The sequence below is a fragment of the Lonchura striata genome, chromosome 12 (assembly GCF_046129695.1).
Source record: "Lonchura striata isolate bLonStr1 chromosome 12, bLonStr1.mat, whole genome shotgun sequence".
Taxonomy (NCBI): domain Eukaryota; kingdom Metazoa; phylum Chordata; class Aves; order Passeriformes; family Estrildidae; genus Lonchura; species Lonchura striata.
In genome coordinates, this window is record NC_134614.1 from 11,693,413 (window position 1) to 11,716,188 (window position 22,776).

General features: G+C 36.4%; 1 protein-coding gene across 14 annotated transcripts in view; it reads right to left on the minus strand.

The window, feature by feature from the left end:
* ERC2 (ELKS/RAB6-interacting/CAST family member 2) overlaps positions 1-22,776 on the minus strand; it is a 413,681-nt gene that overhangs the window by 184,226 nt on the left and 206,679 nt on the right. For all 14 annotated transcript variants that reach the window (XR_002465649.3, XR_002465648.3, XR_002465646.3 and 11 more), the window contains one exon: positions 13,334-13,494. Coding sequence is in view for 1 of the 14 variants with exons in the window: in XM_021532844.3 (XP_021388519.1) it covers positions 13,334-13,494 (161 nt within the window). In the remaining 13 variants the exon portion in view is untranslated. The remainder of the gene's footprint in view (positions 1-13,333; positions 13,495-22,776) is intronic.

The following is a 22,776-nucleotide window of genomic DNA, read 5'->3' on the forward strand; positions in this document are numbered from 1 at the left end:
AATGACACACGATGCAGAGAACATTCTGAAGGCAGCGAGGAAATGGTTTGGCTGCCTTCTGTTTTATTGATGACAGCTGCTACAAAATCCATCTGAAGATGTTACAAGATGCCCAAGCAATGGCAACCCAAGAGGTGTTTGAGTCAGGATTGCACCAGAACTAACTCCAGCACTGGGAGCTACAAGCAAAATCCTCAACTTAGGATACAGCTCTGTGCTAAAGGGACAACATCACTCTCCTTTTACAGGGATGTTCTTTATATTACATTTCTAACAAATACAATAAAATCATGAAAATAAAGTTGTAAGGTATTATAAATGAAAAATAAACAGTTTCAGACAATGCTGTATAACTACCATTAATTACATGTATTTAGCTTGGAAAAAAAATCACATGGAATTCATACCATAGCCTGCTGTGGTTTGTGTCTATTTCATTAAGTTGTTGTTAAATGGTTCATTCTGTTATCCCCCCATGTTTTCTGCAAGTTAGTTTATCTCTAAGTTGTACCCTCCCTTAAAGATGTCCCTCAAGCCATTCCCCTCCCTTTGTGCTGTTCCTTCCCTGCCTGTCAAGGCAACCCTGCCCCTTTTTCCTGAATGTTCCCAGCCACTCATCCCCTGGGTTCCTTAGATGCCCACATCAAGGCTTATGATAGACATTATGCACACTTTCCCAAAAAAGCACCAAAATGTTGCATTTTTCTACTTACTGTTGCAAAATTCTACTTACATTTTAAAAAACAGCCCTCCCCAAACAAAATCAACAACAACAAAAAAAACCAAATTCCCCAGGGCTGTACTTCTGTAGCGGGGGAATCAGCATGCATTACTTCACAGCAATATGTTCTGCCTGTTTAGCTCTTTAGTATATAAAGTCACTTCATCAACCCAATTATTTCTTTTTTTCCTGGTTTTCCCCCAAAGTAACTCTAAACTACTTTAAAACACCTTCATTAGAGAAATGATTCAACAAGCACTGCTGCAAACCATGGAAATGTAAAAGCTGTTAGAAATGTATTAAATGCTGTCCATGCCACAAGGGTACTAGTGTAAAATGACCTTAAGTTTAAAGGCTCCCTATGAAGGCAGAACAGTATCTGCTCTGCTTCTCCTAATGAATAACAAATGGGCCTTCACAATTCATTTAGTTCAGTACAAGCAGCCATTACAACACATTCTGTTTTTTTAACTTTGTGGTAATGTATCATCTTGCCTGACTCTATGTCATCTTCTTGAGGGTCACCAAAGGTATGTAACTCCACTCTCAATAATGAAAAAAAGGAGGAAGGAAAGAGAGATATGACAAATTTTGACAAAGCACTGACCAGTCCATTCTGATATACAGTATCACACACTGAGTCTCATACTTCCTACACAAAAATGCTTCCTGAACTGTAAAAAAAGTCAGAATTTCACTGAAGTCTTCAAAAGGATTCTGTTTTTCAATTAATAACTAAAATAAAATAATATCTGGAAAATAATTCTTTGGCCTTCTATTTACTTTCTTTTGATTTTTGTTGTGCCCTAAAATATGATCTGAATCTGAGTATTTACAAAGGAATTAAAAGGCCACAAATATTTATCTATATTTCACAGATATTTAGAAACACTCACTATGTTGCTATGGACAATTAGCCTTTTATCCAATTTTAGCTGCTAGTTTAACTCACTCACCCTAAGGTTTTAATTATCCCCTTACTCTGCATGCTCAGGCCTCAATTCATGCAGCTGGAAATCTGCCTCAGTGATGTTATAACCTTGTTAATGTAACAAAAGAGGAGTTTACTTAAAACTGTACTGACTGTGGACTTAAGCCAAATTTACTTGAAAGAGGAAAGGGACTGTCAAAAATCCTACAATAAACACAGAAATGCAGTTCTTTCATAACCTTCACCTTAATTCATATAGACAAGCAATTTACATGTAAGTGGATTCATATGGCCTGTGAGGGGCCTCCTCTCTGGAGCTGGACTATTCTCCATACCCTACCCTCCTCCTGAACAAAAAAAGCTCCAACAGCTCACTTTACAAAAATGGCAGAGTATCTGCAATCTTTTTTAATCACAATAAAACATAATTAGGATAAACATTTATAAAGCTAGTCAGTATCAATAAAGACAGCATAATTTCACAAAGCCAACATAAGTTCATCTAGTCTTTCGTTAAATACATCTTTAGGTCAATAAAGGTTTTATTTCAAAAGTGGAAACTTGTACTAATGAGGTAATAGTTACATTAACCTTAAGTGGAACTTGGTTGTCAGATACTGATATCCCCTATTCATTTAGTTGCTAAATTACAGGAGGAATTTCCTAAAGTCATCTGTTAATTAGATTCATTTTTAGACTAGATACTACCAAAAACCTACATTAGACTAAACAAAACATTACAATATTGAAGTGTTGAAAGGAGGTTATTCTGAGAGAAAAAATTATAAATTCTATTTCTTAATAGAATTGTGAAAATCCTGTAGGTAAATTTCCTTCCCGATTGTATCCTTGTAGTACTTTTATAAAGAGAGCAGTGGGTACCTGGGTGGGATGCATAGACTCAAAAACAGGAACACTGATTTCATTTCAGCAGTTTTCTGCCAGTTGTTGACAAAACAATCTAGGTGGGCACAGAGGGTAATGGGCACCCAAAACAAAACTGCAAAGCAATCAAGTTTGTTTCATGCCTGCTGCAAGTTTAAACATTTTTTATTAGGTGAAAAGTCTTGTCTTTTAAGCTCATGAATGTCAGAGCATTTTCCACTCTGCTAAGAGGGTATCAGGTTGCTGGATGTTAGATGATGATCTACCCTGCTTCTTGGGCTGCTAGTATTTAGGTTTTAGGTAATAATCCCTGTTTTTTGCTACTGAATTCACACTAGTCCCAACACCAGCTCCTTTAAACCTCGTAGACAAACAATTGTGTAACTTTTGTTTACTGACCACATAGGAAACTTCTCAAGGTAGTCATGCAAGAGACGGATGAAGTTGTCCAGGTCATAAAAAAATACAAGTTAACAAAATGACAGTATTCTGTATTTTGGGATTTTTAGAGTGGGGGAAAATGCTCCTTTTAGTTTAAAAGTTCTCCCTATCAACTGTGCTTAACCAGCCTCTGGGATACACTTTGCCATAACATGCAGACAGGAGACCTCAAAGTCCCCTCATGCAAAAAACCTTCCTTTGACATGTGCTACTCAGTACCTATCTCTGTTCCCTAACCATAATAAAGGCAAGGAGCTTGGAAACCAAAAGAACTAAGCAGCACATTTAATGACTGTCTCTGTTAGACCAATCTACATTTTACCCTCCCACCTAGAAGATGAGAATCATGGAAGCTGGTTTTCAAACTATGCAAGAAGTTTGTTGGGAAGCAGAGATGAATAATCCATCATACCTAGAATGATTTTAGAAATATGGTCATCATCAGAGTCCTGTGTGGCCTAATTTTGGTCAGAGCTGAATGCAACAGTGATAAACTACATGTTTGAGGTAGGAATGGTTAGAAACTGGGAAGAGTTTAACCATGAAAAAGAATTTTACATTTCTAATCTAAGCCAATAAATCATCATTTCCCCTTCAGTATCTGCACATTTACAGAACTGAAACTAGATGGGTTTTGAGAAAATCATTACTAAATATGAAGGACAAGAATATATCAAACCTTTCACTTGCACCCCCCAATAAAACTTCTAGTACTAAAATGTAACACAATAAGCATAGTACTCCTACTTAAAATTATGCAAGCTCCTCTACAAAAGTAACATTTCTATTTACCAACAACCATAAAATCTTTCACTATAGATATTTTGTGTAAGTTTCTACTGTCTCCCAGCTTTTGTTTCACCTTGAAAAGTTTGTCTATTCAGTTGAAGCCATTGACCCTAAGGAAGCAAGGCAAGGTGTCCTTTTAAGGTGATGTTTATGCTGAATAGAACACCTTGACTATAGGACTTAGCACAGACATAAATAATGTACTTTGTTAAATAGGGGTTTCTTTGCTGAGATACCTTGATACACTGCACAAGAGCAGGGACTTAGCCAGCTTTGTTTACAATCACAGAAAATTGAGATGAGCTCATCCTGATTTCCACTGTCATCACATAGTTCATGATCTGTTGGTCTCTGCTAAACAGCAACATAGCCTGGAAAGGAGAGGTGCTCTTCCTTGAAAAGTTAGTGCTTTAGCACATTTTTGTGTGCTATATCATATTTTACCAATTGTATTTGAAGAATTATCTTTTTGCTGCAATGTTTCTGTATTCACATTGTTCAGATAGCATTGACCGTCATGATGTCATGCATGCATTTATTATTATCTTGTTTATTACAGTTATGATGAATGGGAACCCATAATACCTGGCACTGTATTAATAAATAATCAGTCTTGTCAGGGTCACAAACAGTAATCTAGACATGGTTCAGTGGGAGGGCACAAACACCACCACAACGAGTGTATCTCCTCCTCCAAAGAGCAAATTTTGTTACTCGTTTCAAGACAGAGGTACAGACCTCTAGGAGGATAAATTCTTACAGGTGTCACTATATATGTTAAATAAAAGAGGAATTGTTACTGATGGCTTTGCCCTGTGAGCTCACACCTGACAAAGCACAAGAGAAAGCACATTAGAGAACCATCAGTGAACCCTCTTGGACAAGAGAGCACAAAAGCGCACTTTGCACCTTAGTACACAAGAGAGCACAATTAGAGGGAACTAAGGAATGGAAATTTAGATTTTTTTTCCACAGCACAGAGAGAAGTATTTGTTTTGCTGGAGGCATGGGGAAGACTAAGGAAGCACAGGAAGAAGGTAGCACTGGATTTACTCCACAGCACTTTAAAAGTAATGGGAAGGCAGAGAAAGCTAATCAAACCTTTCCTTCTGCTGATAGGAAAACTGCTCCTGTTTCATTGCTTCTGACTCTGTTCTCTCCTGACCTTAAAAGACCTTTTCCTTCTAACCAAAAACATGCATTTCTAAGCACATTTTGTATTTTGCATTTTTATACAATATTAAAGAATAATCCACCAGTTTAGTTTAAATGATCCAACCCTTTAAAATTTCTTTGTGTCTCCATTTTCAAAGATCTGAGTTTAGATTAAATTCAGCATCATCCCACTGGGGACACCTTCAGCTCATAATTCCTATCATTGAATTGCATGGCTTGCGTCTCAAGTATGCAAGATTTGCCACTTGAATAAGGGGGGAAAAAAACCTACCAAAACCCTGACCCATCATATTTTGATGTTTAAAATGCAGAAACATCTGCTAGAATCATACTGATCTGGCCGAGGTTAGGACTATGGGAGCCTGCAGTTGATCAGTGCTGCCCTATGTGTCACGGAGGCCAATGGGAATTACACTAAGAGGGTTTCAGTAGACAAGGGCGTAATTCAGTCAGCTTTAAAACAACCCATGAAACAGAAGCTTAACTTTTTCTTTTTTTTCTTTTACTTACAGCCTCCTACTCCTTCCTGACTTTTGAGCCATTCTCTCTTTTGAGTGTATTATCAGAGGTGGAGGCCTCTACATTCCCATGCTGGCTGAACCTCCAAACAAATGCCATCCTATCTAATAGTTTTTATCATAATTACTGGTTTACCTAAGAAAAATATTTTTAAGGTAAATTTAAAACATAGTATACACAACTCTGTCAAGATCACTAATTGCAGGGTACCATCTTTTCTATTCCTTTTATTTTCTAATATTGCAATTAAAGACATTATGCAAAACAAACCAGACAAAAAGTGTTTAACAGTCATTAGGGAGCATGTTCACTTCTTCTTTATCTAGAAGATTGCTAAACTGCTCAGCAATTTAAATTTGGATAAAAATAACAAGCTTCCTTAGAAAATTTTAACCCCTAACATACTTAAACATAAAAAACAGAAAAGCATTTTAATTTAAAAAGATTGATTTAAAAAGAAAAAGAAAATAATAGGAGAAGTAAGGGTAATGATTTTCAACTGCCATTCTTTCTTTATATTTTCATGCACATTACAAAAGGCTTGAATATTCTGCACCTTCACACCCTTCAAGCAGTTTGAAACACCTGTAAACCTGAAACACTGTTAATCCTGCCTGTCTTCTAAGTGGGTAAATCACTAGAGAATGTCATGTAACTGTCATAGCTCACTTAAAACCTGCACTTTAAACCAATCATTTTGTCACTTATATCATCTGGTAAATCCACTTACACACTATAGGGCAACAGAAGACACAAAAGGCCATTCAAAGTGTGGCCATTGATTTTTCCCTACTCTATTAGCAGACTTAATATAACCATTTCTTTAAAAAAATTAAACTTAAAAAGGGGTTAGAAATCATCACTTTGTGTGTTTCAGTGAAACAGAGCAATGTGGGAGGAATGAGCTGATACTACAGACAAGAAAATAAATTTTAGGAACAGAGGTCAAGAACAACAATCAAAGAGTATAAAGAAGTCCATAAAGAGTCAGCTCTTGTCTATGAATTTGTCTAACCCCTTTTGGAATCAGCTGATGTCTGTGGAAGCGAGTTCCAGAAGGTCACCAAGAAACCACTTTACAAACAGAACTTCTCCCCTTCAAATCGATCACTGATTAACTCAGCAAGTTCCTGATACTCATGCTGGGAGATCTGCCTAAACTCTACACTGAGTTTATGCCTTCCTTTCTGATTCTTCAAACTTCACACATATCTTCCCCCTGCCTTACCCTCCCCAGACTCAGAAGTCTTTTAAGTATCTCCCTCATAAAGCAGCTGCAGCATCCCCTTCATCTCTCTACCATTCAGGTCCTGAGGAAAGCACTAAACCAAAAGAAAAGTATTGTAAAATATTTTATTTTGGAAAATTGGAAAAGTATTGTAGAATTTCAATAGAAAATGTTTGCTGGAGCACTGACTGCTATTTTTCTATTGAAGCAAGGTACCAGAATGGGTAAAGAACAACGGCAACAAAACTGGAATGCAAAGTGCACTCCTAGGATAGAAACTGGGAATGACCACCATTCTCTTTCTGCCTGGCAGGTGCCTCAAATCACACAGACCAAAGGAACCTGAAAAATCACTAGTACAACTAGAGACAAAATCCTTATGAAATTAAGAAAACAAGCAGACTTGTTTTCTAGCTCAAAAAAGTATGTTTAATTATTATAACCATAATATGCATTGTCTGGAATATGTCTGAACTCCTGGTTTGCCTTCCGACAATGCCTCTGTGACATAAACATTGCTACCTTTCCATAAAAGAGAGGAAGACATTGTCTCCCTGGAAACATTTAGAAAAGGTTGCTCCTGCCCTCTCCCACTGTCTAAAGGGGACAAGAAACAGTGGGAGAGGAACCAACTTCCTTTATTTGAATATTGATGTATAAAGTAGGCAAAACACAGCTTCTCATACCACAGTTTGCAGAAAACCTAAACTACAATAGCAGGTGACAACCTATTTTGAAAGTAAATTATGACCTTAAAAAGAACAAAAGAAATTTGTTTCCCATGCTGACAAAATTTCAAACATTATGAATCTTACAGAATAAAATCAAAGTATACTGTCCTGTAATCTGAACATAGGAACATAAGTAGGAACCTTGGTGACACTCAGATGTCTTTAAGAGAAGCACTCTGACAAGTTAACAGCTCACTCATTCTATTCTCACAGAGAGAAACATTTTATTGCTTAGAGCCTCTTCATTGTTTACAAAAGAAAAACATCTTTTCATTTTCCTCAAGAAAGCTTCTGTTCCAGAGAACAAAGCCTTCATTTGGCCTTCTCTAATCTTTACGGTGTTTGCAAGTTGGTGTCAAAAATGTTAGTCAAGGCATGCTGTGTTACAGGTCTGTGGGGCAAAAACAGTCACAAGAGACTTTCCACCCAAGTTAGGAGACCACATTACCATTCTAACTACTTCCTATGGAAGTCACAGTTGTATCAACATCCTGCTGGTTTGTTTGTATTTAACTTGGGATATGACTCTCTACACTCTCAGCATGAATCCTTCAATTAAATTGAAGCAGTCCACAGGTTACTAAAAAACAGTCTAGTGCTCTGCATTTGAAATGGTACAATTTTTTGAGACAATCAACTTGCTATCTGAACATGTTTATAGTATACATTACCACAGCTGCAACAAGTCAAAATAATCTTTCTAATAAAATTATAAAAAATAGTAAATTTCTTCCTGAAAATTATTTTTTCTTTACAGCTATTTATGTTCTATTTATATACTTTACAGCTATTTATACACATTCTGTTATCTAACCTATTGAATCAGACATGTTAAAGAATTCACAATAGAGAAATTATCATAGATATCCTTCTCCAAATACAAGCTGAAATACAGCTAGAAACGTAGAAAAAAAATGTTACTCTTTTTCAAAATAATACTTTACTAATAATATAAGAAATCTGACCCTTGTGTTTGCTTACGCTTCAAAGAGACTCATTTAATGTCACATATCCACTACTGCTCATTCAGCCTAGAACTCCTCCCAAGGTAGATACTGGCTGGTTTTAGAGTATACCAGCATTTCAAAAGAGCACAAACTAAGCAACTTCACCAACACCTTTTAGTGAAACACCTCAGGTTCCAGCACAGGGAAGAGAAGTGACTACCTCCTTTCCTGCTTTTCTTTTGGAAAAGTTGGGTGCAGGGGAAAGGTCTGCCTGGCTGTAACACAGAAAGCAGGCAGGTCTGTAGGGAAGTTATCCTTTAAAGTGGTTTTAAGAAGCGAGTTCCACACATTTCAAAGACCAGTTCCAGCCCTAAATCACTTTGCCAATTTCTCCTACCTTACTATATCCCTTTCCTTGTCCTTCATGCTGTATGGAAAAACCAAAAAAAAAAAAAAAAATGGAAATCAGCCTCATGACTAGATGCAAGTAGAGTCACTGCAATTTCACCAGGGATTTCCCTGTCAATGAGTGTCATGCCTGTGGCCTGTGCTTGCCTTGAACAGGTGAATTGCATACATAATTACTCTGAAACATTCCAGATGCACTGGATTTACTACTCACACCGAGATTTCAGAAGCCCTTTTCACTAATGCTGTACCCACAGCAATGAGGAAGAAACCACTCTCCGGTGGATGTCAGAACCTCTTAGGGTTGAGCAATTAGGACATAAATAAAGGCAAACATGTTGAGTTCCCTCCCCAGGTGTCAGTTTCAGATGGTGATGGATGGAAATAGTAATCGGATAATGTAAGGCAGGGACATGAGCTGATTTGTCCAGGTGCTGGAAACACATCTAGATAGATTCTCTGGATATCCAACGGCTCTTGTCAGAGCTGAAACTCCTGCTGAGCTGCTACACAGATGTGAAATCCCCAACTTCTATTCCAGTAAAATTTATAGATGGAAAAAAGGGGTATTTCTGCAGAAAACCAGATGAATGGTAAACCTTCTTATACTTCTGCCACTAGTACTTCATAAAGCATTTTGACTTCTGTACAAATTCTGACTTTTTAGTTTTACATTTTACACAGTCTTTCCCTTAGGCTATGACCCCTGACTTCCAGAATCCATTCAAAGACCTTCTTCATCCCTGCAATATCCTGAAAAGTCCACTTGAAGCCATTTGTGTACTTTTCCATGCCTGAAGCTCTTGCTCTATAAGGCAGGAGGGCACCAGTCAGACCTGGTGACAGACAAGGGGACAAAGAACATTCTCCTTCCAACGAGCTTCCTCCTCACCCCATGGAGCTGCTCCGACTCCAGCCATGGTCCTGCACCCAAGACTGGCATCTAGTGGCAAATGCCAAAGTGGTGACCATACTTAAAGGAAGGGATGTTTAATTTTATACTGTCACTGTAAGAAAGTTTACTGCAAAATCTAATTTAAAGTATATTCTTTGGACAGCACAGTAATGTTCTGTTTTTGTTACTGAATAAAATAACTAGTAGCTGGGTTTTTCTTAGCTCTTTAATGCTTCATTACTAATCAGCTGATTTATTTCACATAAGGGAAAATATATTTTCTTCTGAAAATTTGTAGTGAATTTCAGGGCAAAGTCAGTTCCAACAAAACTGATTTAGCAATACCCACAGATGATGGCATGAACTCTATTTAAGGCAAGGAAATTGCCTTTCAAACTCCTGGCAAGAATTCTGAAAGCTTCAGAGTACTGAGTATACCGAGTTAACAGAGGAAATGCTCAGTAATTAACAACTAAAGCTCAAAAATTAAGACTTGTCAGATCTTCAGGTCAAAACATGAAATTCTGTCTTTTGAGGGATTAATCACATGGCCACTCACTGAGTGCAGTGTTTGCCACACATAACTAAATCACTGAAAGATCATCAAATTAATGCAAAATCACAATGAAATATTTTCTAACCTTGTATTTAATAAATAGAGTAAACATCCCAGAAAGTTAGCTTAAAGATTTTCAACCAAGAAAACACTAAATTTTGATACCAAAGTTAGGGGGCAGCTTGGGTGGTGGACCTTTGTGTTTTCTTTTTAACTTTAGAGGTTGCAGTTGAAGATGAAATGCATATAGTTTAAAACTTGAACATACAAAAGGAGTGACAATCATTTTTATATCTTTTCCACCACATGCCATTAGACTTTCTTTTATAACTTTTGGCTCTCCAGGTCAAACATTATATCTTCCAAAGGGAAAATAATTTCAACCATTTCTAAAAAGATGATCTGTGCCATGGAGCAAAACCCACTTTCCATGAGGGCAGGCATTTATTTCACATACATATATATATGGCAATTTTAATATTATATAAATACACATTTATCTATCTATACAGCTACCTAATTTTGTTACAAGCAGGTTTATGAGTTTTGGAAGGAACCACCACATAGGAAAGGAGATCTGTATGAAAGCACTGTGGTCATGAAAGTATGCTCCACAAATATGGTATTTCTGAAACATCTGACAAACCTCCACCACATCACAGTGCTGAAACTTCTCCTACCCTCAAGCTCTTCATGTTACAAAATGAATGAGCTTTTCTAGGCAAGCCTTGTGAAGTTCTCAGAAGGTTGTACTCCTACTTGTGGACTCTCATAAAACAAAAACAATGTCTGGAAAAAGCAGTCTTAGGATATATTTCTAACTACCATATTTAAAGTTCAGGCCAATTGAAATATTTCTATGGATGATAAATACATTTTTTAAAAAACATTACCATGTTTTTTGTCACACTATGCAACAGAGATTTTTTTGAAGTATCACTCACAAAAAAAGTAAAGTGCACTGATTTTTGCTTTATCCTCAGACATAGAAAGAGCACAAAGCAACAAGATAATTAGACAAAATGATGGATTTGAACACATGCTGCATTTTACTGTTAACATGTATGCATAACTTCCATTAATGTCAGTATGAGTTATGTGTGCACTGCTAAAATAATATGACCATAACAAAAATATTTCCTCCAGAACTAATATAGTAATATTTTTTAATGACATTCCAAAAAAAAAAAAAAAAAGTAAATTAACATGCAACTGCAACTCCTTCTTCAAACTTATACTTTCAAATTCGTTAAAATAAACCTTATTTTTTTCTCAAATTGGCACCAAGTTAAGAAAGAGTTGATTTTATCAAACTACCTTTGATTTAATGGGTACTTATCTTCTTTCCAATTCAAAAAGACTGAACAGATATGAACAAGACTAGGCTGCTATCCATTTTTATTCTAAACTTCCATAAATAACAAATTTATATGGGAACAAGAAATGACAATTGAAGAAATTTTCAAAAACTGACAACTGATCGTGGCCAGTAAATTAAGATGGATCTTGACAATGACAGCCAGATGGGCCTAGAATGCAGAGTTATGGTTGGAACTTGAAAATAATATAAGCATAGGAAATCATCATGAATGTTCTTAAACACACACTTCACGCCTATTTAACTAGAAACTCATAGCCAAAAACTGTAATCACTCAATATTGAATTTTTTAAACAATAAATAGAAATTAGAGTCAATGCTTCCAATTATTAAGTTACCTTAAAAAAAAACTAGGACCTTTGCTACTGAATCTTTCACTTCTAATACCACTCAACCAGCCCTTCATTCATAGAACAGAACAGCTTTTGTCCAAATGAGTTCTACCTCACCAGTTTTTGCCAACCTCATTTTCCAGACTGTTCTGTGAGGTTTTGAGCACCAAATTTAAAAAGTCATATTAACAGAATTAGAAATTTTCCCTCTATTTTGTTCAGCAATTGTTAATTATGATTATAAAAAAAAAATATATTATCAGGACAAAAAAAAAGGCACTTGAGGAAACAGACCAAAGCACTGTATAGAAAATAGATGACTGGCACTGAACATCTGAGTTATGATGGGACAATTAATATGTAAAGATAACTTAAAAATTTAAAAAACTTTTAAAATGTATCTATTATAAAATATAATGTCCCAGAGCATTCTAATTCATATGTGATTCCATTTTTCTATATGGATATAGAGCTCATTAAAGTCAAAACCAGAAATTCTTTAAATATCCCTGGAAACATTTGTGCTTCCATTACATTATTTCTGCACCTGTATTACCTGTCACACATTCTTAAAATTCACTTTTATAAAACCCTGCTAAGTATGTGACTCCATTTCCACTTTGCCTTATTTAAACAATATTATGAAAACCATTTTTTCCAATTATTTCCCTTTCTTTAAAATGCAAGGATAACTTTAACAATTGACCTGAAAATATATAAGGCTTCTTCCCTCAAAAAAACTGTTTCAAAATTGTAACTGTGATTTTTCTTTGTTGAATGTTAGCTACACAATTATCAGCCTAGCTAATTCATAACAGGTTCACCTTTTTGCCAATTTTAAAGATCATATCAGAGCTTTAAATGCCTCATAATTATAGATATTTAATTTTCTTTGCATGGAGGAAGTTAGATTTAAATTACACATCCCTCTTCCTTTTTCATTCTGAACACATATACACAGTATGCAAAAATTCTTTGTTAGTTTGGGGGTGTTTTTAACCAATTCAAAGCAATAAGCTTTGCACCATCAATAGAAAGTTAATAACTCCCTACCCTTGAATGTGACACTGGCAGAAATTCCCTCATTGCATTCCACAAAAGTTATATAGTACTGATATTTTTATTTGCATGCAAATAAGGACAATTTACAAAAAATGTTGAGTTTATCCTTCTCAAATGAAGACTTTTGCACTTCTGTGCTTTTAAAGGAGTTTAAGTGTCTTAAAACTATTAGAAATCCCTAGATTCACACTTAAATATATGCAGTGTGAAATATATGCAGAGAAAAATGAAAAAATAACACCAAAAGAAACACATCAAAACTTTCTCCTACGGCAAAAGTAGTTATTTTCTTTTTTTTTTTTTCCTAGAAATTAGAGAAATCAAGGTACTTACTTCATTTCTAGAATTTCTTCAAGCTGTTTTCTTCGCTCTATTCTCAGGTTAGCCAGGTGTGCTTCTTTTTCAGCCAAAGACTGCTGTGTTGAGGCAAGACGGGCTTTGGTAGAATCTAATTCTTGTCTAGTCTTTTCCAGTGCATTCATCAGCTCTTCTACCTAAGAGAGAGGACATTTTCACCTCCATATTCTTTACAACCATAAAATATTAAATCCATATAAATACTGTGGGGGGTGAACACACTAAAGGAATTATTTTTTGTAAATAGCTGTTCAAAACTCTTCCTACCATAACTGTTTTAAAAACTAACAGTGTTGTTTCAAAACCAAAAAGAAACCTCAAAGTTTCCATAAGTCCATTAGTAATAAACAATATTTATACAAAATAGAACTAACACAGATCACCAGCAACCTATTTAATCTGGGCCACTGCCACATACAGATACAATTTATAAATAAGTCCTGCACCATTTGTATTATTTAAATTCAGGGTGGTGGTAACTCGTCATAGAAGTCATTTCAGAAATTTTAAATGCAGCATGTTTTAATATAAAAGTGTTATGAAAACCCAACCTTTTTCATGAAGAATGCACACATTTGCAAAACAGGTTGCCCAGGGAAACTGTAAACTCTCCAGTCCTTGAGTATTTTAACATTTTGATTGAATGAAGCATGGAGAATCTGATCCAACTTTGAAGTTATTTCTGCTTTGAGTAGGAGTGTATAGTGCATTGCCTCTAGTGGTCCCTTCTAATCAAATTATTCTACCATCTTGAAATTTAAAAGTCTGTAACTATTCTAATAACAATCAAGTTATTTTCCTCCTGATAACTGTGAGAAGCTCTGAAGCATGAAGTGTAGGAAAGCTGTGATGATCCCATTCTTTCCTTAGCATAGAAAAATTTAAAGAACACACTAGAGAATGGAGACTATGCAATGACACCTGGCTGGCAGCAGAAGCTTTACTTGTGGGGTGAATCATTTTCTATGAATGGTTTCCAGTAACCAGTATGACAGTGGGATTTCCCCTCTTCAAATGATACAGTTTACATAAAGTGATAGGTTTTTAAGTGACACATAATGATTTGAATAATGAATATCCTATTTCCTGTATGTTCTTTCTCACATCCTTTGACCAAATATAATTATTTTATAAGTGAGAAAGCACTTCAGGAAGAACTTCACAATGAAATAAAATAAAATGGGAAAGCGGATATATTCCATTCATCCATGTTATTGAAAGTATTCAAAGGAGTTCAATTTTGCTGTGAATTGAAAAGTCTGACCAAATTCCACAGTGCTCATAACCATCAGTGTGGCTACATCTCCCAAGTTTATGCTTAACTGCTGTTCTCTAAAGCCTCCTAGCAGGCAATCAGTGCTTAAAAGCCATTTCTGTTTCAATTCCAATATAGATGGGCTTCTATATAAAATGTTCAATAAATAATACAAATAAATAACAGAGTTGTTATGAATTACAATGGGGACTTACAGCCTGTTTGCCAATGATACACTAATTACTTACTCCTTCCACACCATCTATACAAACACTCTAATAAGATCAATGAAATACTAGATGGTGTCTGATACCCTGCAGTGCATAAGAAGCTTTATTTCATGAATGCAGATCAGCATTGCCAACAGAATTAAAAATACTGATGTTCAACCTTCCACTCAGAAAGTAAAAGCAGTGTAATGGTGGTACCAATGAAACAGCAAGGAGTGCAACTCAGGAGTCTCTGCAGATGCAAGATTCCACTGAAGAAACCATGAAGATGATGACTTGAGATATCTTTGTAAAATGATTGTCTAGTGAATGTTCTTAAAAGCAGCAAAGGGAACATATACTTGAAGGAAATAAAGAAATAAAAAAGCTGGATTTGCACTTAAATCCCATGCAAAAAAGAATTAACAGGCCAGAAGGAAAGAGTCAGATCATATTTCTTTAAAAACAGATTCAATGTCTAATATAACACCAAGTACTTCATCTTCTGCTTTACTGCAAGAACATAAACCCCATGATGCTTCCAGCAACGACAAGACTCAACTCCTAATACATATTATATTTCCAACTGTTTTCTGGGTTATTGCTTTTCCTTGTCCCTTTTAAAAACTGCATCTAGTTTCTCCTGAGCATCCACTCTATCACTTAATTTCAGACAACATAGCTTAATAGAAACTGTAGTAAGGATCAGAACAGAAAAGTCATTAATTCATACAGTCATTCATTCCCCAGCTTTGAGACAGTATCTTTAAACACCAAGACACTCCCTACTTGCAGATTTGTGGGGCAAATGAGAATATAAAAAAGTAGAATTCTTGAACTTCTGTACTTTTAGTATCATTTTGCTCCCTTTCCATGCTCTCAGTTTGGTATCCCACCTGATGATTGACTGAATCCTTACACAAGTTTATATCACATATATCACATAATTTACATTTCAAAACATTTAAGAGAATTTAAGACTGGTAGAAAACAAAGCTGTGGATTTGTTAATGCCTATTAATAACATACTCTTACATTACCAGACAAAAGAGAGCGAAGTTTAAAAGAGAAGGGAAAAAACCTTTCAAAACTTAAATATGAAAGGTTTTTCAAACCACAAATGGTTAACATGTGTTGACTTGAAAGTTTTATTTGCATTTACACTTTCAACACAGTATTTGCCAGCTAGTTCTTCCTTCATTTTTCAAATATTACCTCAGTTCATGGCTGCACATTTTCCTAGTTAACTGTCCTACCAACACCTACAGCCAAATTCAACTGGCAGGCATGTGCACAAGAAACTAATTTTTTTTTCTTTCCTATCAAATGTAAATGTGTGAGTGTTGAAGTTCAACACACAATCCTCTCATCATGCTAATTATATAGTTGTAGCAGATGTGTTACAATGGAAAATTCATTTTAACCACTGAAGGCAGTATTATAGATGAAAATTTTGGTTTTGGGCAATCCCTGCACCAGCCCAGCAGCACCACCTGGCAGGGGCAGAGATACTGGGGGCAGTTCCCACCTGGAAGCTGCTCTCTTTTCCCAGCCCTATCCCTGAGTGTAAATTCTCCTAATCACAAACCCTGCATGTTTTGTATTCCCAGGAATGTTTTGAAAGAGCTTACAGCGAGAACCTCAGTGAATGCACTTAGCTCAGGAGTATTCTATGCCCTGAATATATTATTAGCTGGGTTTCTTCCCTTTTGCAAGACAATGGCCTCATTTTATCCTTTGCATTTTGTAATAAAAGCCTTTTTTTTTCATACTTTCAGAAGGAGCTTAACTGACCTCGGCACTTTGAGGATTTTATTAAAATCTGCACTAGAATTAAGTTTACATTTCAGAATGGCAGAAACCCAGCAAACTAAACTACAGTAATTGTTTCTTAGTTTTGAGTCTATTTTCGGTGAACACTTTCTACTTGTTCTGCAGCTTCACATTTTTAAGTGCTATCAGCAGTGTTTCACACCAAGATAAGGAAAGAAAAAAATGAATGTGGCTGAAGAATACATCTGTGCTACCAGATTCTGCAAATTAAAGGAGGTTAGAGTTCAAATGAATGACAGTTTATTAAAAATGCCCTGGAGCATTCTTAATTCCAGATTGGATTCGGCTCAGTACAGCTCAGGCTAACATAATACTGTTCCAGTTTGTGGGAATGAAGAGGGGGAGGGACAATTGCATGTTTTCTCAGTTCAAGTATAATATAGTTCTGCAGGATGATGAAGAGCTGGCAACATCCCAGCACTCAAGGTTAGTACTACTACCTTTAAAGGGTTGGCATTCATTTTGGCAACAACACTGGTGATAAATACAGGAGCTTTGGATTTCCCTGACTTTTTCAAGTATCAGTAGCTATACAAAAGTTTCATACCTTTTTTATTTTAAAACTTAATCTTGTGTTAGCACACAGACCATTTATGAATTTTAGATAGTAAAAGGAAATAAAGAAATCCATCTATTTAGAGATCCTTTTACTTTAGTATTAAAATATTTCTTTCAATTTTAACAGTTATATTAATTCAATAAAGCTGGATGCATTTTGATAATAAGTTATTCAGTGTAAGAATCCATCCAGTTGTTCTGAAAGGAGTTTTTTTTTTTCCATTTCCTAAGGAAATGCCTTTTTTCTCTACACCAAGTTACACACTACATAAATTTCAGTTATCTCCAGGTCTGTGAAGATTAATTTAATAAAAATAATATCTGGGGGTTTTCCCCTTAGATTAAGCATGAGATTGTAAAAAAGGAAAGACTATAATCCTCAAACTTTCTCTTTGTGGCTTTCCTACAAATAGTCTGTCACTGGACTAAAAGGGCATAGAAAACACATTCACAGAGATGAGGGAAAAGAGATAAAAGCTGGAATTTGGACACACCAAATGTCCACCTACAGCTCTTTCCACTCTCAGCCTTTGCCAGGAACACATTGCCCGTGCCTTGCACAGCAAAGGTGAGTGCCAGGCATGCCAGGATGCTGTGCCAGCAGCTGCTGACCACGCAGGAAACCACTTTATCTCATGGCCAGTTCAGTTATACACCTACAGGAGGGCCAGCACCAGCCATGTGGACCTGCTGCTTTTAAAAATGCCAGTGCTATCCTGCAGGATGGTTTGTAAATACATTGTTCCTTCCTGTTTCTAATGCAAATTTCTCCCGAGTGAAACTGCCTGAACAGTTTCATTACAAAGGTGTTTTTCACAAAAGCAAACAGACATAGCAAAGTGTCATCCTGAGCTTTGCAAGACATGGAAATAAACTCTTTGTCACCCTCCGCTCTACTTTCTTCCCATCCCATTTGTCATCCGTAGACAAATTCTTCACCTCTGAGTTCCATCACAGTTCTTAAAGCCAAGAAACAGGTCTAACAAAACCAGTGCAGTTATGGAGGCTGATGCTTCTGAACCTTGCCAAACAAAGAAATTAGACACATGCTGTGTCTCACAACTTTGGAAATTGTCAGAGAAGAGACAAGTAACCATACTCTAGAATGCATAAAAGCTTTAAAATAAACATCATAGGTGCAGGATTTGACAGAATATTAGGCAGTATTTACAAATTCCAGGTTGGTTTTCCAACTCATAAAAGATATGTAGGGCCCAGTGACATCAGCCAGCAATGCAGTGGCAGTTCAACACAAAGCTCCAGAAGCACTGCAGCAGCAGCAATCCCCAGGGCATGGCCATGTCCTTAGGAAAACAACAGCACAATTATCAAATGGGATGCCAGGCTGCAGAATTTGACATCAAAAACCTCACAGAGATTACTTCATTACCAAAAGTAGGATTTAAAGTATTTTAATCCTCCTGCTAAGAGCTATGTTAAGAACACACAAGGTTTTGTTTCATTCAGATAAACAAGAGAGACAGCATAGAAAGGGCACATATTTCCCTCCCAGACCAGCAGGGACCACAGGCAGGGAGAGAAGGTTCTTTACTTTCCTTAGCAAAGGAAACCTTGCTGGCTATCACAGAGTGGTTTCCAGTCATGATAATTCATGTAAGCACAGTGTAATCACAAAGACATATGTCTATCTTTACATAGAATCATACTGGAATGTAATGGATTCCCATAGCTTAAAATAAATAGATATCCTAAGTGAAAGGATTCCTAATGCTGTGGTCTTTATAAGTTAAATACTTTGAAAGAAAGATTTGGGAACTGAGTTCAAGTGGTTCACTTCACCGATACTGAAAGTTAGAACATTGAGTATTTTATTCTAAGCCTCAGCAAGTCAATAAAATATAGGACCACAATGTGATTCTTTGATTCATTATCTGCAATTTGGTTTTCCAATTAATATAGTGATTTTACCTTTAACTGAAAAACATAATTAAATAATTTTGGAAAATTCTGGTCATAATCACATAAATAGATTAACTATCAGTTTAAAAAGCCAAACCAAACCAACAACTAAAAGCAATACTATTTTTTATTAAAACAAACAAAATTATTATATAAATAATGGTAACCTCTGTGCTCTAGGATCATATTCCTAGTCAGATGAAAACAAAATTTATTCTCAAGTACTAACAGAAATGATGCTTCCCCTGCAGTCCCAGGAATACTGTCATCTATTTAAACACTTCATCTTGTGAAGCACAACTGGCCCTCAGTTACAGTATTCTCACTTAGCTTCAGCTAAAATACACTGTATGACAACCCACTGCCAAAATGTGAATGTGACCTTCAGGAAAACTGAAAAGGATGGGCAAGTGAACAGAGTATTACTCTCAGATGCAGCTGGAATGTTTTGTCCCAAACAGACCTTCATCAACAGCGAAACACATATATATGATGAAATAAATAACACCACATTCTGATATTTCAGGGCTATGTGCAAGAATCAGTCAAAAAATGTTCTTTTTCCAGGGCAAATTTCATGCTGACAAGGCATACTTGGCCCCATTCAACTCATTCACCCAGACATGCACCATGACGGAAACAGGACCAAGCACCTGAGAAACCGTCCAGGCCCATTTTTAAAGAGAAGAAAAAAATGAAAATTATTTTTGCTTTTACTTTGAAAATTGGTTATTTCACTGACATGTCTTGTTCATTTTCTCCCCTTTTCCATTGAGCTTCATCTGAGCAAGTTTATGATCTTTTTAATCAGCTGGTAGCCTTAGCTCTGCTCTTACACTTGTTTGATACTGTACAAACCTAATAACAAAGGTAGCATGAAAAGTGTTCTATCGCTGTGCAAGTGAAAGCAAATTTGATATAATGTATTGACAAATTACAGAGTGCAATCTTATGTTTTCAGAAGAATAAAAGTAAATTGAGGTGACTATTGAACATATGCCGATTTCAGCAGGACACTCAGTTGTCCTACAGGATATTGTATCTGGAAGAGAACCCTTATGGGCTGAAAACAATTAGGCTGTGTGATTTTGGTGTTGAGTCCTTTCAGATAAACCATGCAAGCAGAGCAGAGCAGCTCTTTAGCTGGTGTTAGAGCCCAGCGCTGTCAGAGCGGCCTCCCTGGTTAATGTCAATAGCACTGCGTATAAAAGTGACTAAAGTGTGTACAAATGTTGATCTTTGGAGAAGGCATGCCTAGAATCATGCACACATCTACTATTTCATCCACTGGGTCAACTTCTGGGAGAGAGGGCAAATTGGGAGTTTTCTTGCCAAAAAGTTGATTCTTAGCACGCTTGTTAGGTTACAGTGCACAAATCTGTTTCCCCACTGCTTTTAATCCATAATCCAAATATATTATTCAAGTTAGAAATGCTTCCTTAGAATGTATCCAAACACAGCAGGGATTCACATGGTGTGTGTAAAGTCTTACTGCAAACATGTAGTTTAACTAAGAGGTTTTCCACACCCTGAATTGTGCTTACATATTGTGAAATTGTGAAATGGCAAGTAAAACTTATTAAAGTGAAAATGCTATTGTATGAAAATACTTGGATAATTTTATGTGAGGAATCCCAGAAAAAACTATTTCCTAACAAGGTTTGACATTTATATTAATGACTATTAATAAGTAATATTAATAGGCAGCAATATAAAGACCCATGTAACTGATTTGAAGATACAGCTTTTGCAGCAACAAAAATTTCATGCCATCTTTAAAAGTTCTGTGACTTCAAAAGTTCATGTGACTACTGAATACCCAAGGAAGATGCATCTGTGCTCTTCTCTTCATATAGATAATATCACCTTGTTTACTTAATCCTAGGACATTTTTGCTATAAAATTATTTACGTAATATTTTATTGGCTTGGCATGCATAAAGAAGTCAGTGGCATGGACATGGTATCTCCTTAAAAACTAAACTTATCTCCTATTGTTTATAGTGCAATATTAACTGTATCAATAACTTTAAGAAAAGTCTATGTCTGTCATGAAAGAGCCAAGTTTTATCTCTGGCACACTCAGTTACAAATAACTCTTAATAGGAAAAATTTTAATACTTGGTATAGCAATTGATAATTATAACCTAACTCAGATTTATTCAGAGCCATGGGGAAAAGTACTGGAGAATACATGGAGCGGAAATATAAAAAGTTGACTAATTTGTTTCAGATACAGAAAGAACACAAGCAACATAAGTTTACTCATAGGGTAATATAATAATTTAAAATAAAGCAATTAAAAGCAGCTTTGAAGAATCACTTCAGGAAGAGACCAGTCAATAGGAACAGCACTGAAGTGCTTATGAGGCTGTCAGGGTAGGGCAGCCCAAGGGACAGTCAGGGAGGCCTGAGGGGACAACAAAATGTCTGACAACTGGACTCCATTATTAACACATGATAAGCCAGGAATGATCACGATGGAGCAAAAATATCAACCCAGAAATTGTCAACAGGAATTCCTGCATGAAGGCAGTTCACAATCAGCGTGTCAATCTTTCAGAGCACTAAAAAGAAATCTTGCTCAAACTGTAGCTCCATGAAACTATCTCCACAGCTACTGCACAGGAACAATCTCACTGGGTACATCAGTCCCAGACCACAGTGCCTCCCTCAACCAACACAGGAGAGAAAAATCCCTGTGGCTGGAAGAAGCAGGGCTCGAGGGGCAGGATGCTGAGCTGAACACAACAGCCCCAGGAAACAGAACTTGTGTGAGAAGGGAGCCAGATGGGAGGTGGTGGCACAGGCTCAGCTGCCCCTGGAAGCAGCACTGCCAGCGCTTAGCAAAAGCCAAGGGCAGGAACAGAGCCCTTTTATGCCTCCACAGAGTGCTGCAGCCACACAAGTTCAGGAAGAAACTGTGCAGCAGCCACACAGGTCCTTACACACAATTGCACAGCCACGTGAGTGCTGCAAAAGTGCAGGGAGACTGACTGTGCACAATTCTACACACATGCATCATGCAGAAAAGAAACTCTGTAAGAATGGTTTGCTGTGATTACAGAGGTGGGAGAAGAAAATCAGGTGGGGAAGAGAACACCGACAAGTGTAGGAAGATAGCCCAAGAAACACCATCCTTCCAACACTGAACATATTTTCTCAATAACTATTTGAAGGAAAAGGCAGTAAAAGACTTCAGAACAATGGTTTTATATTAGGTTAGCTCCTGAAAAATTCATCTCCATCTCTTTGGGAAATTGAGCATCACATTTTTGAGTTCACATTTTTGAGAAAAACAAAGGTGCTGAATTATAGGACTTGCACTTTCCAAGCAACCAAGCCACGCTGACTATTATAAAATTAAAACAAATTTCAGTGAATATACCTCAGTGAAGAAAAAGACCTGCCAATTAAACCTTTGCCTCACCTACAAAGAAAACAAGTATTTCAATTCTATCACATCAGTTTGTGAGAATTTGAAACAAATATAAAAATGCAAATACTGCAACTCAGTGTTGTAAAAATGAAACGTCTCATAACCTATGATATACAAGCATTTCCACTGAGTGATCGATTTTGTTTTGCTAGACAGAAAAAGGGGAGCAGAAAATTATAATATTTATACCACTCTTCACCTTATTA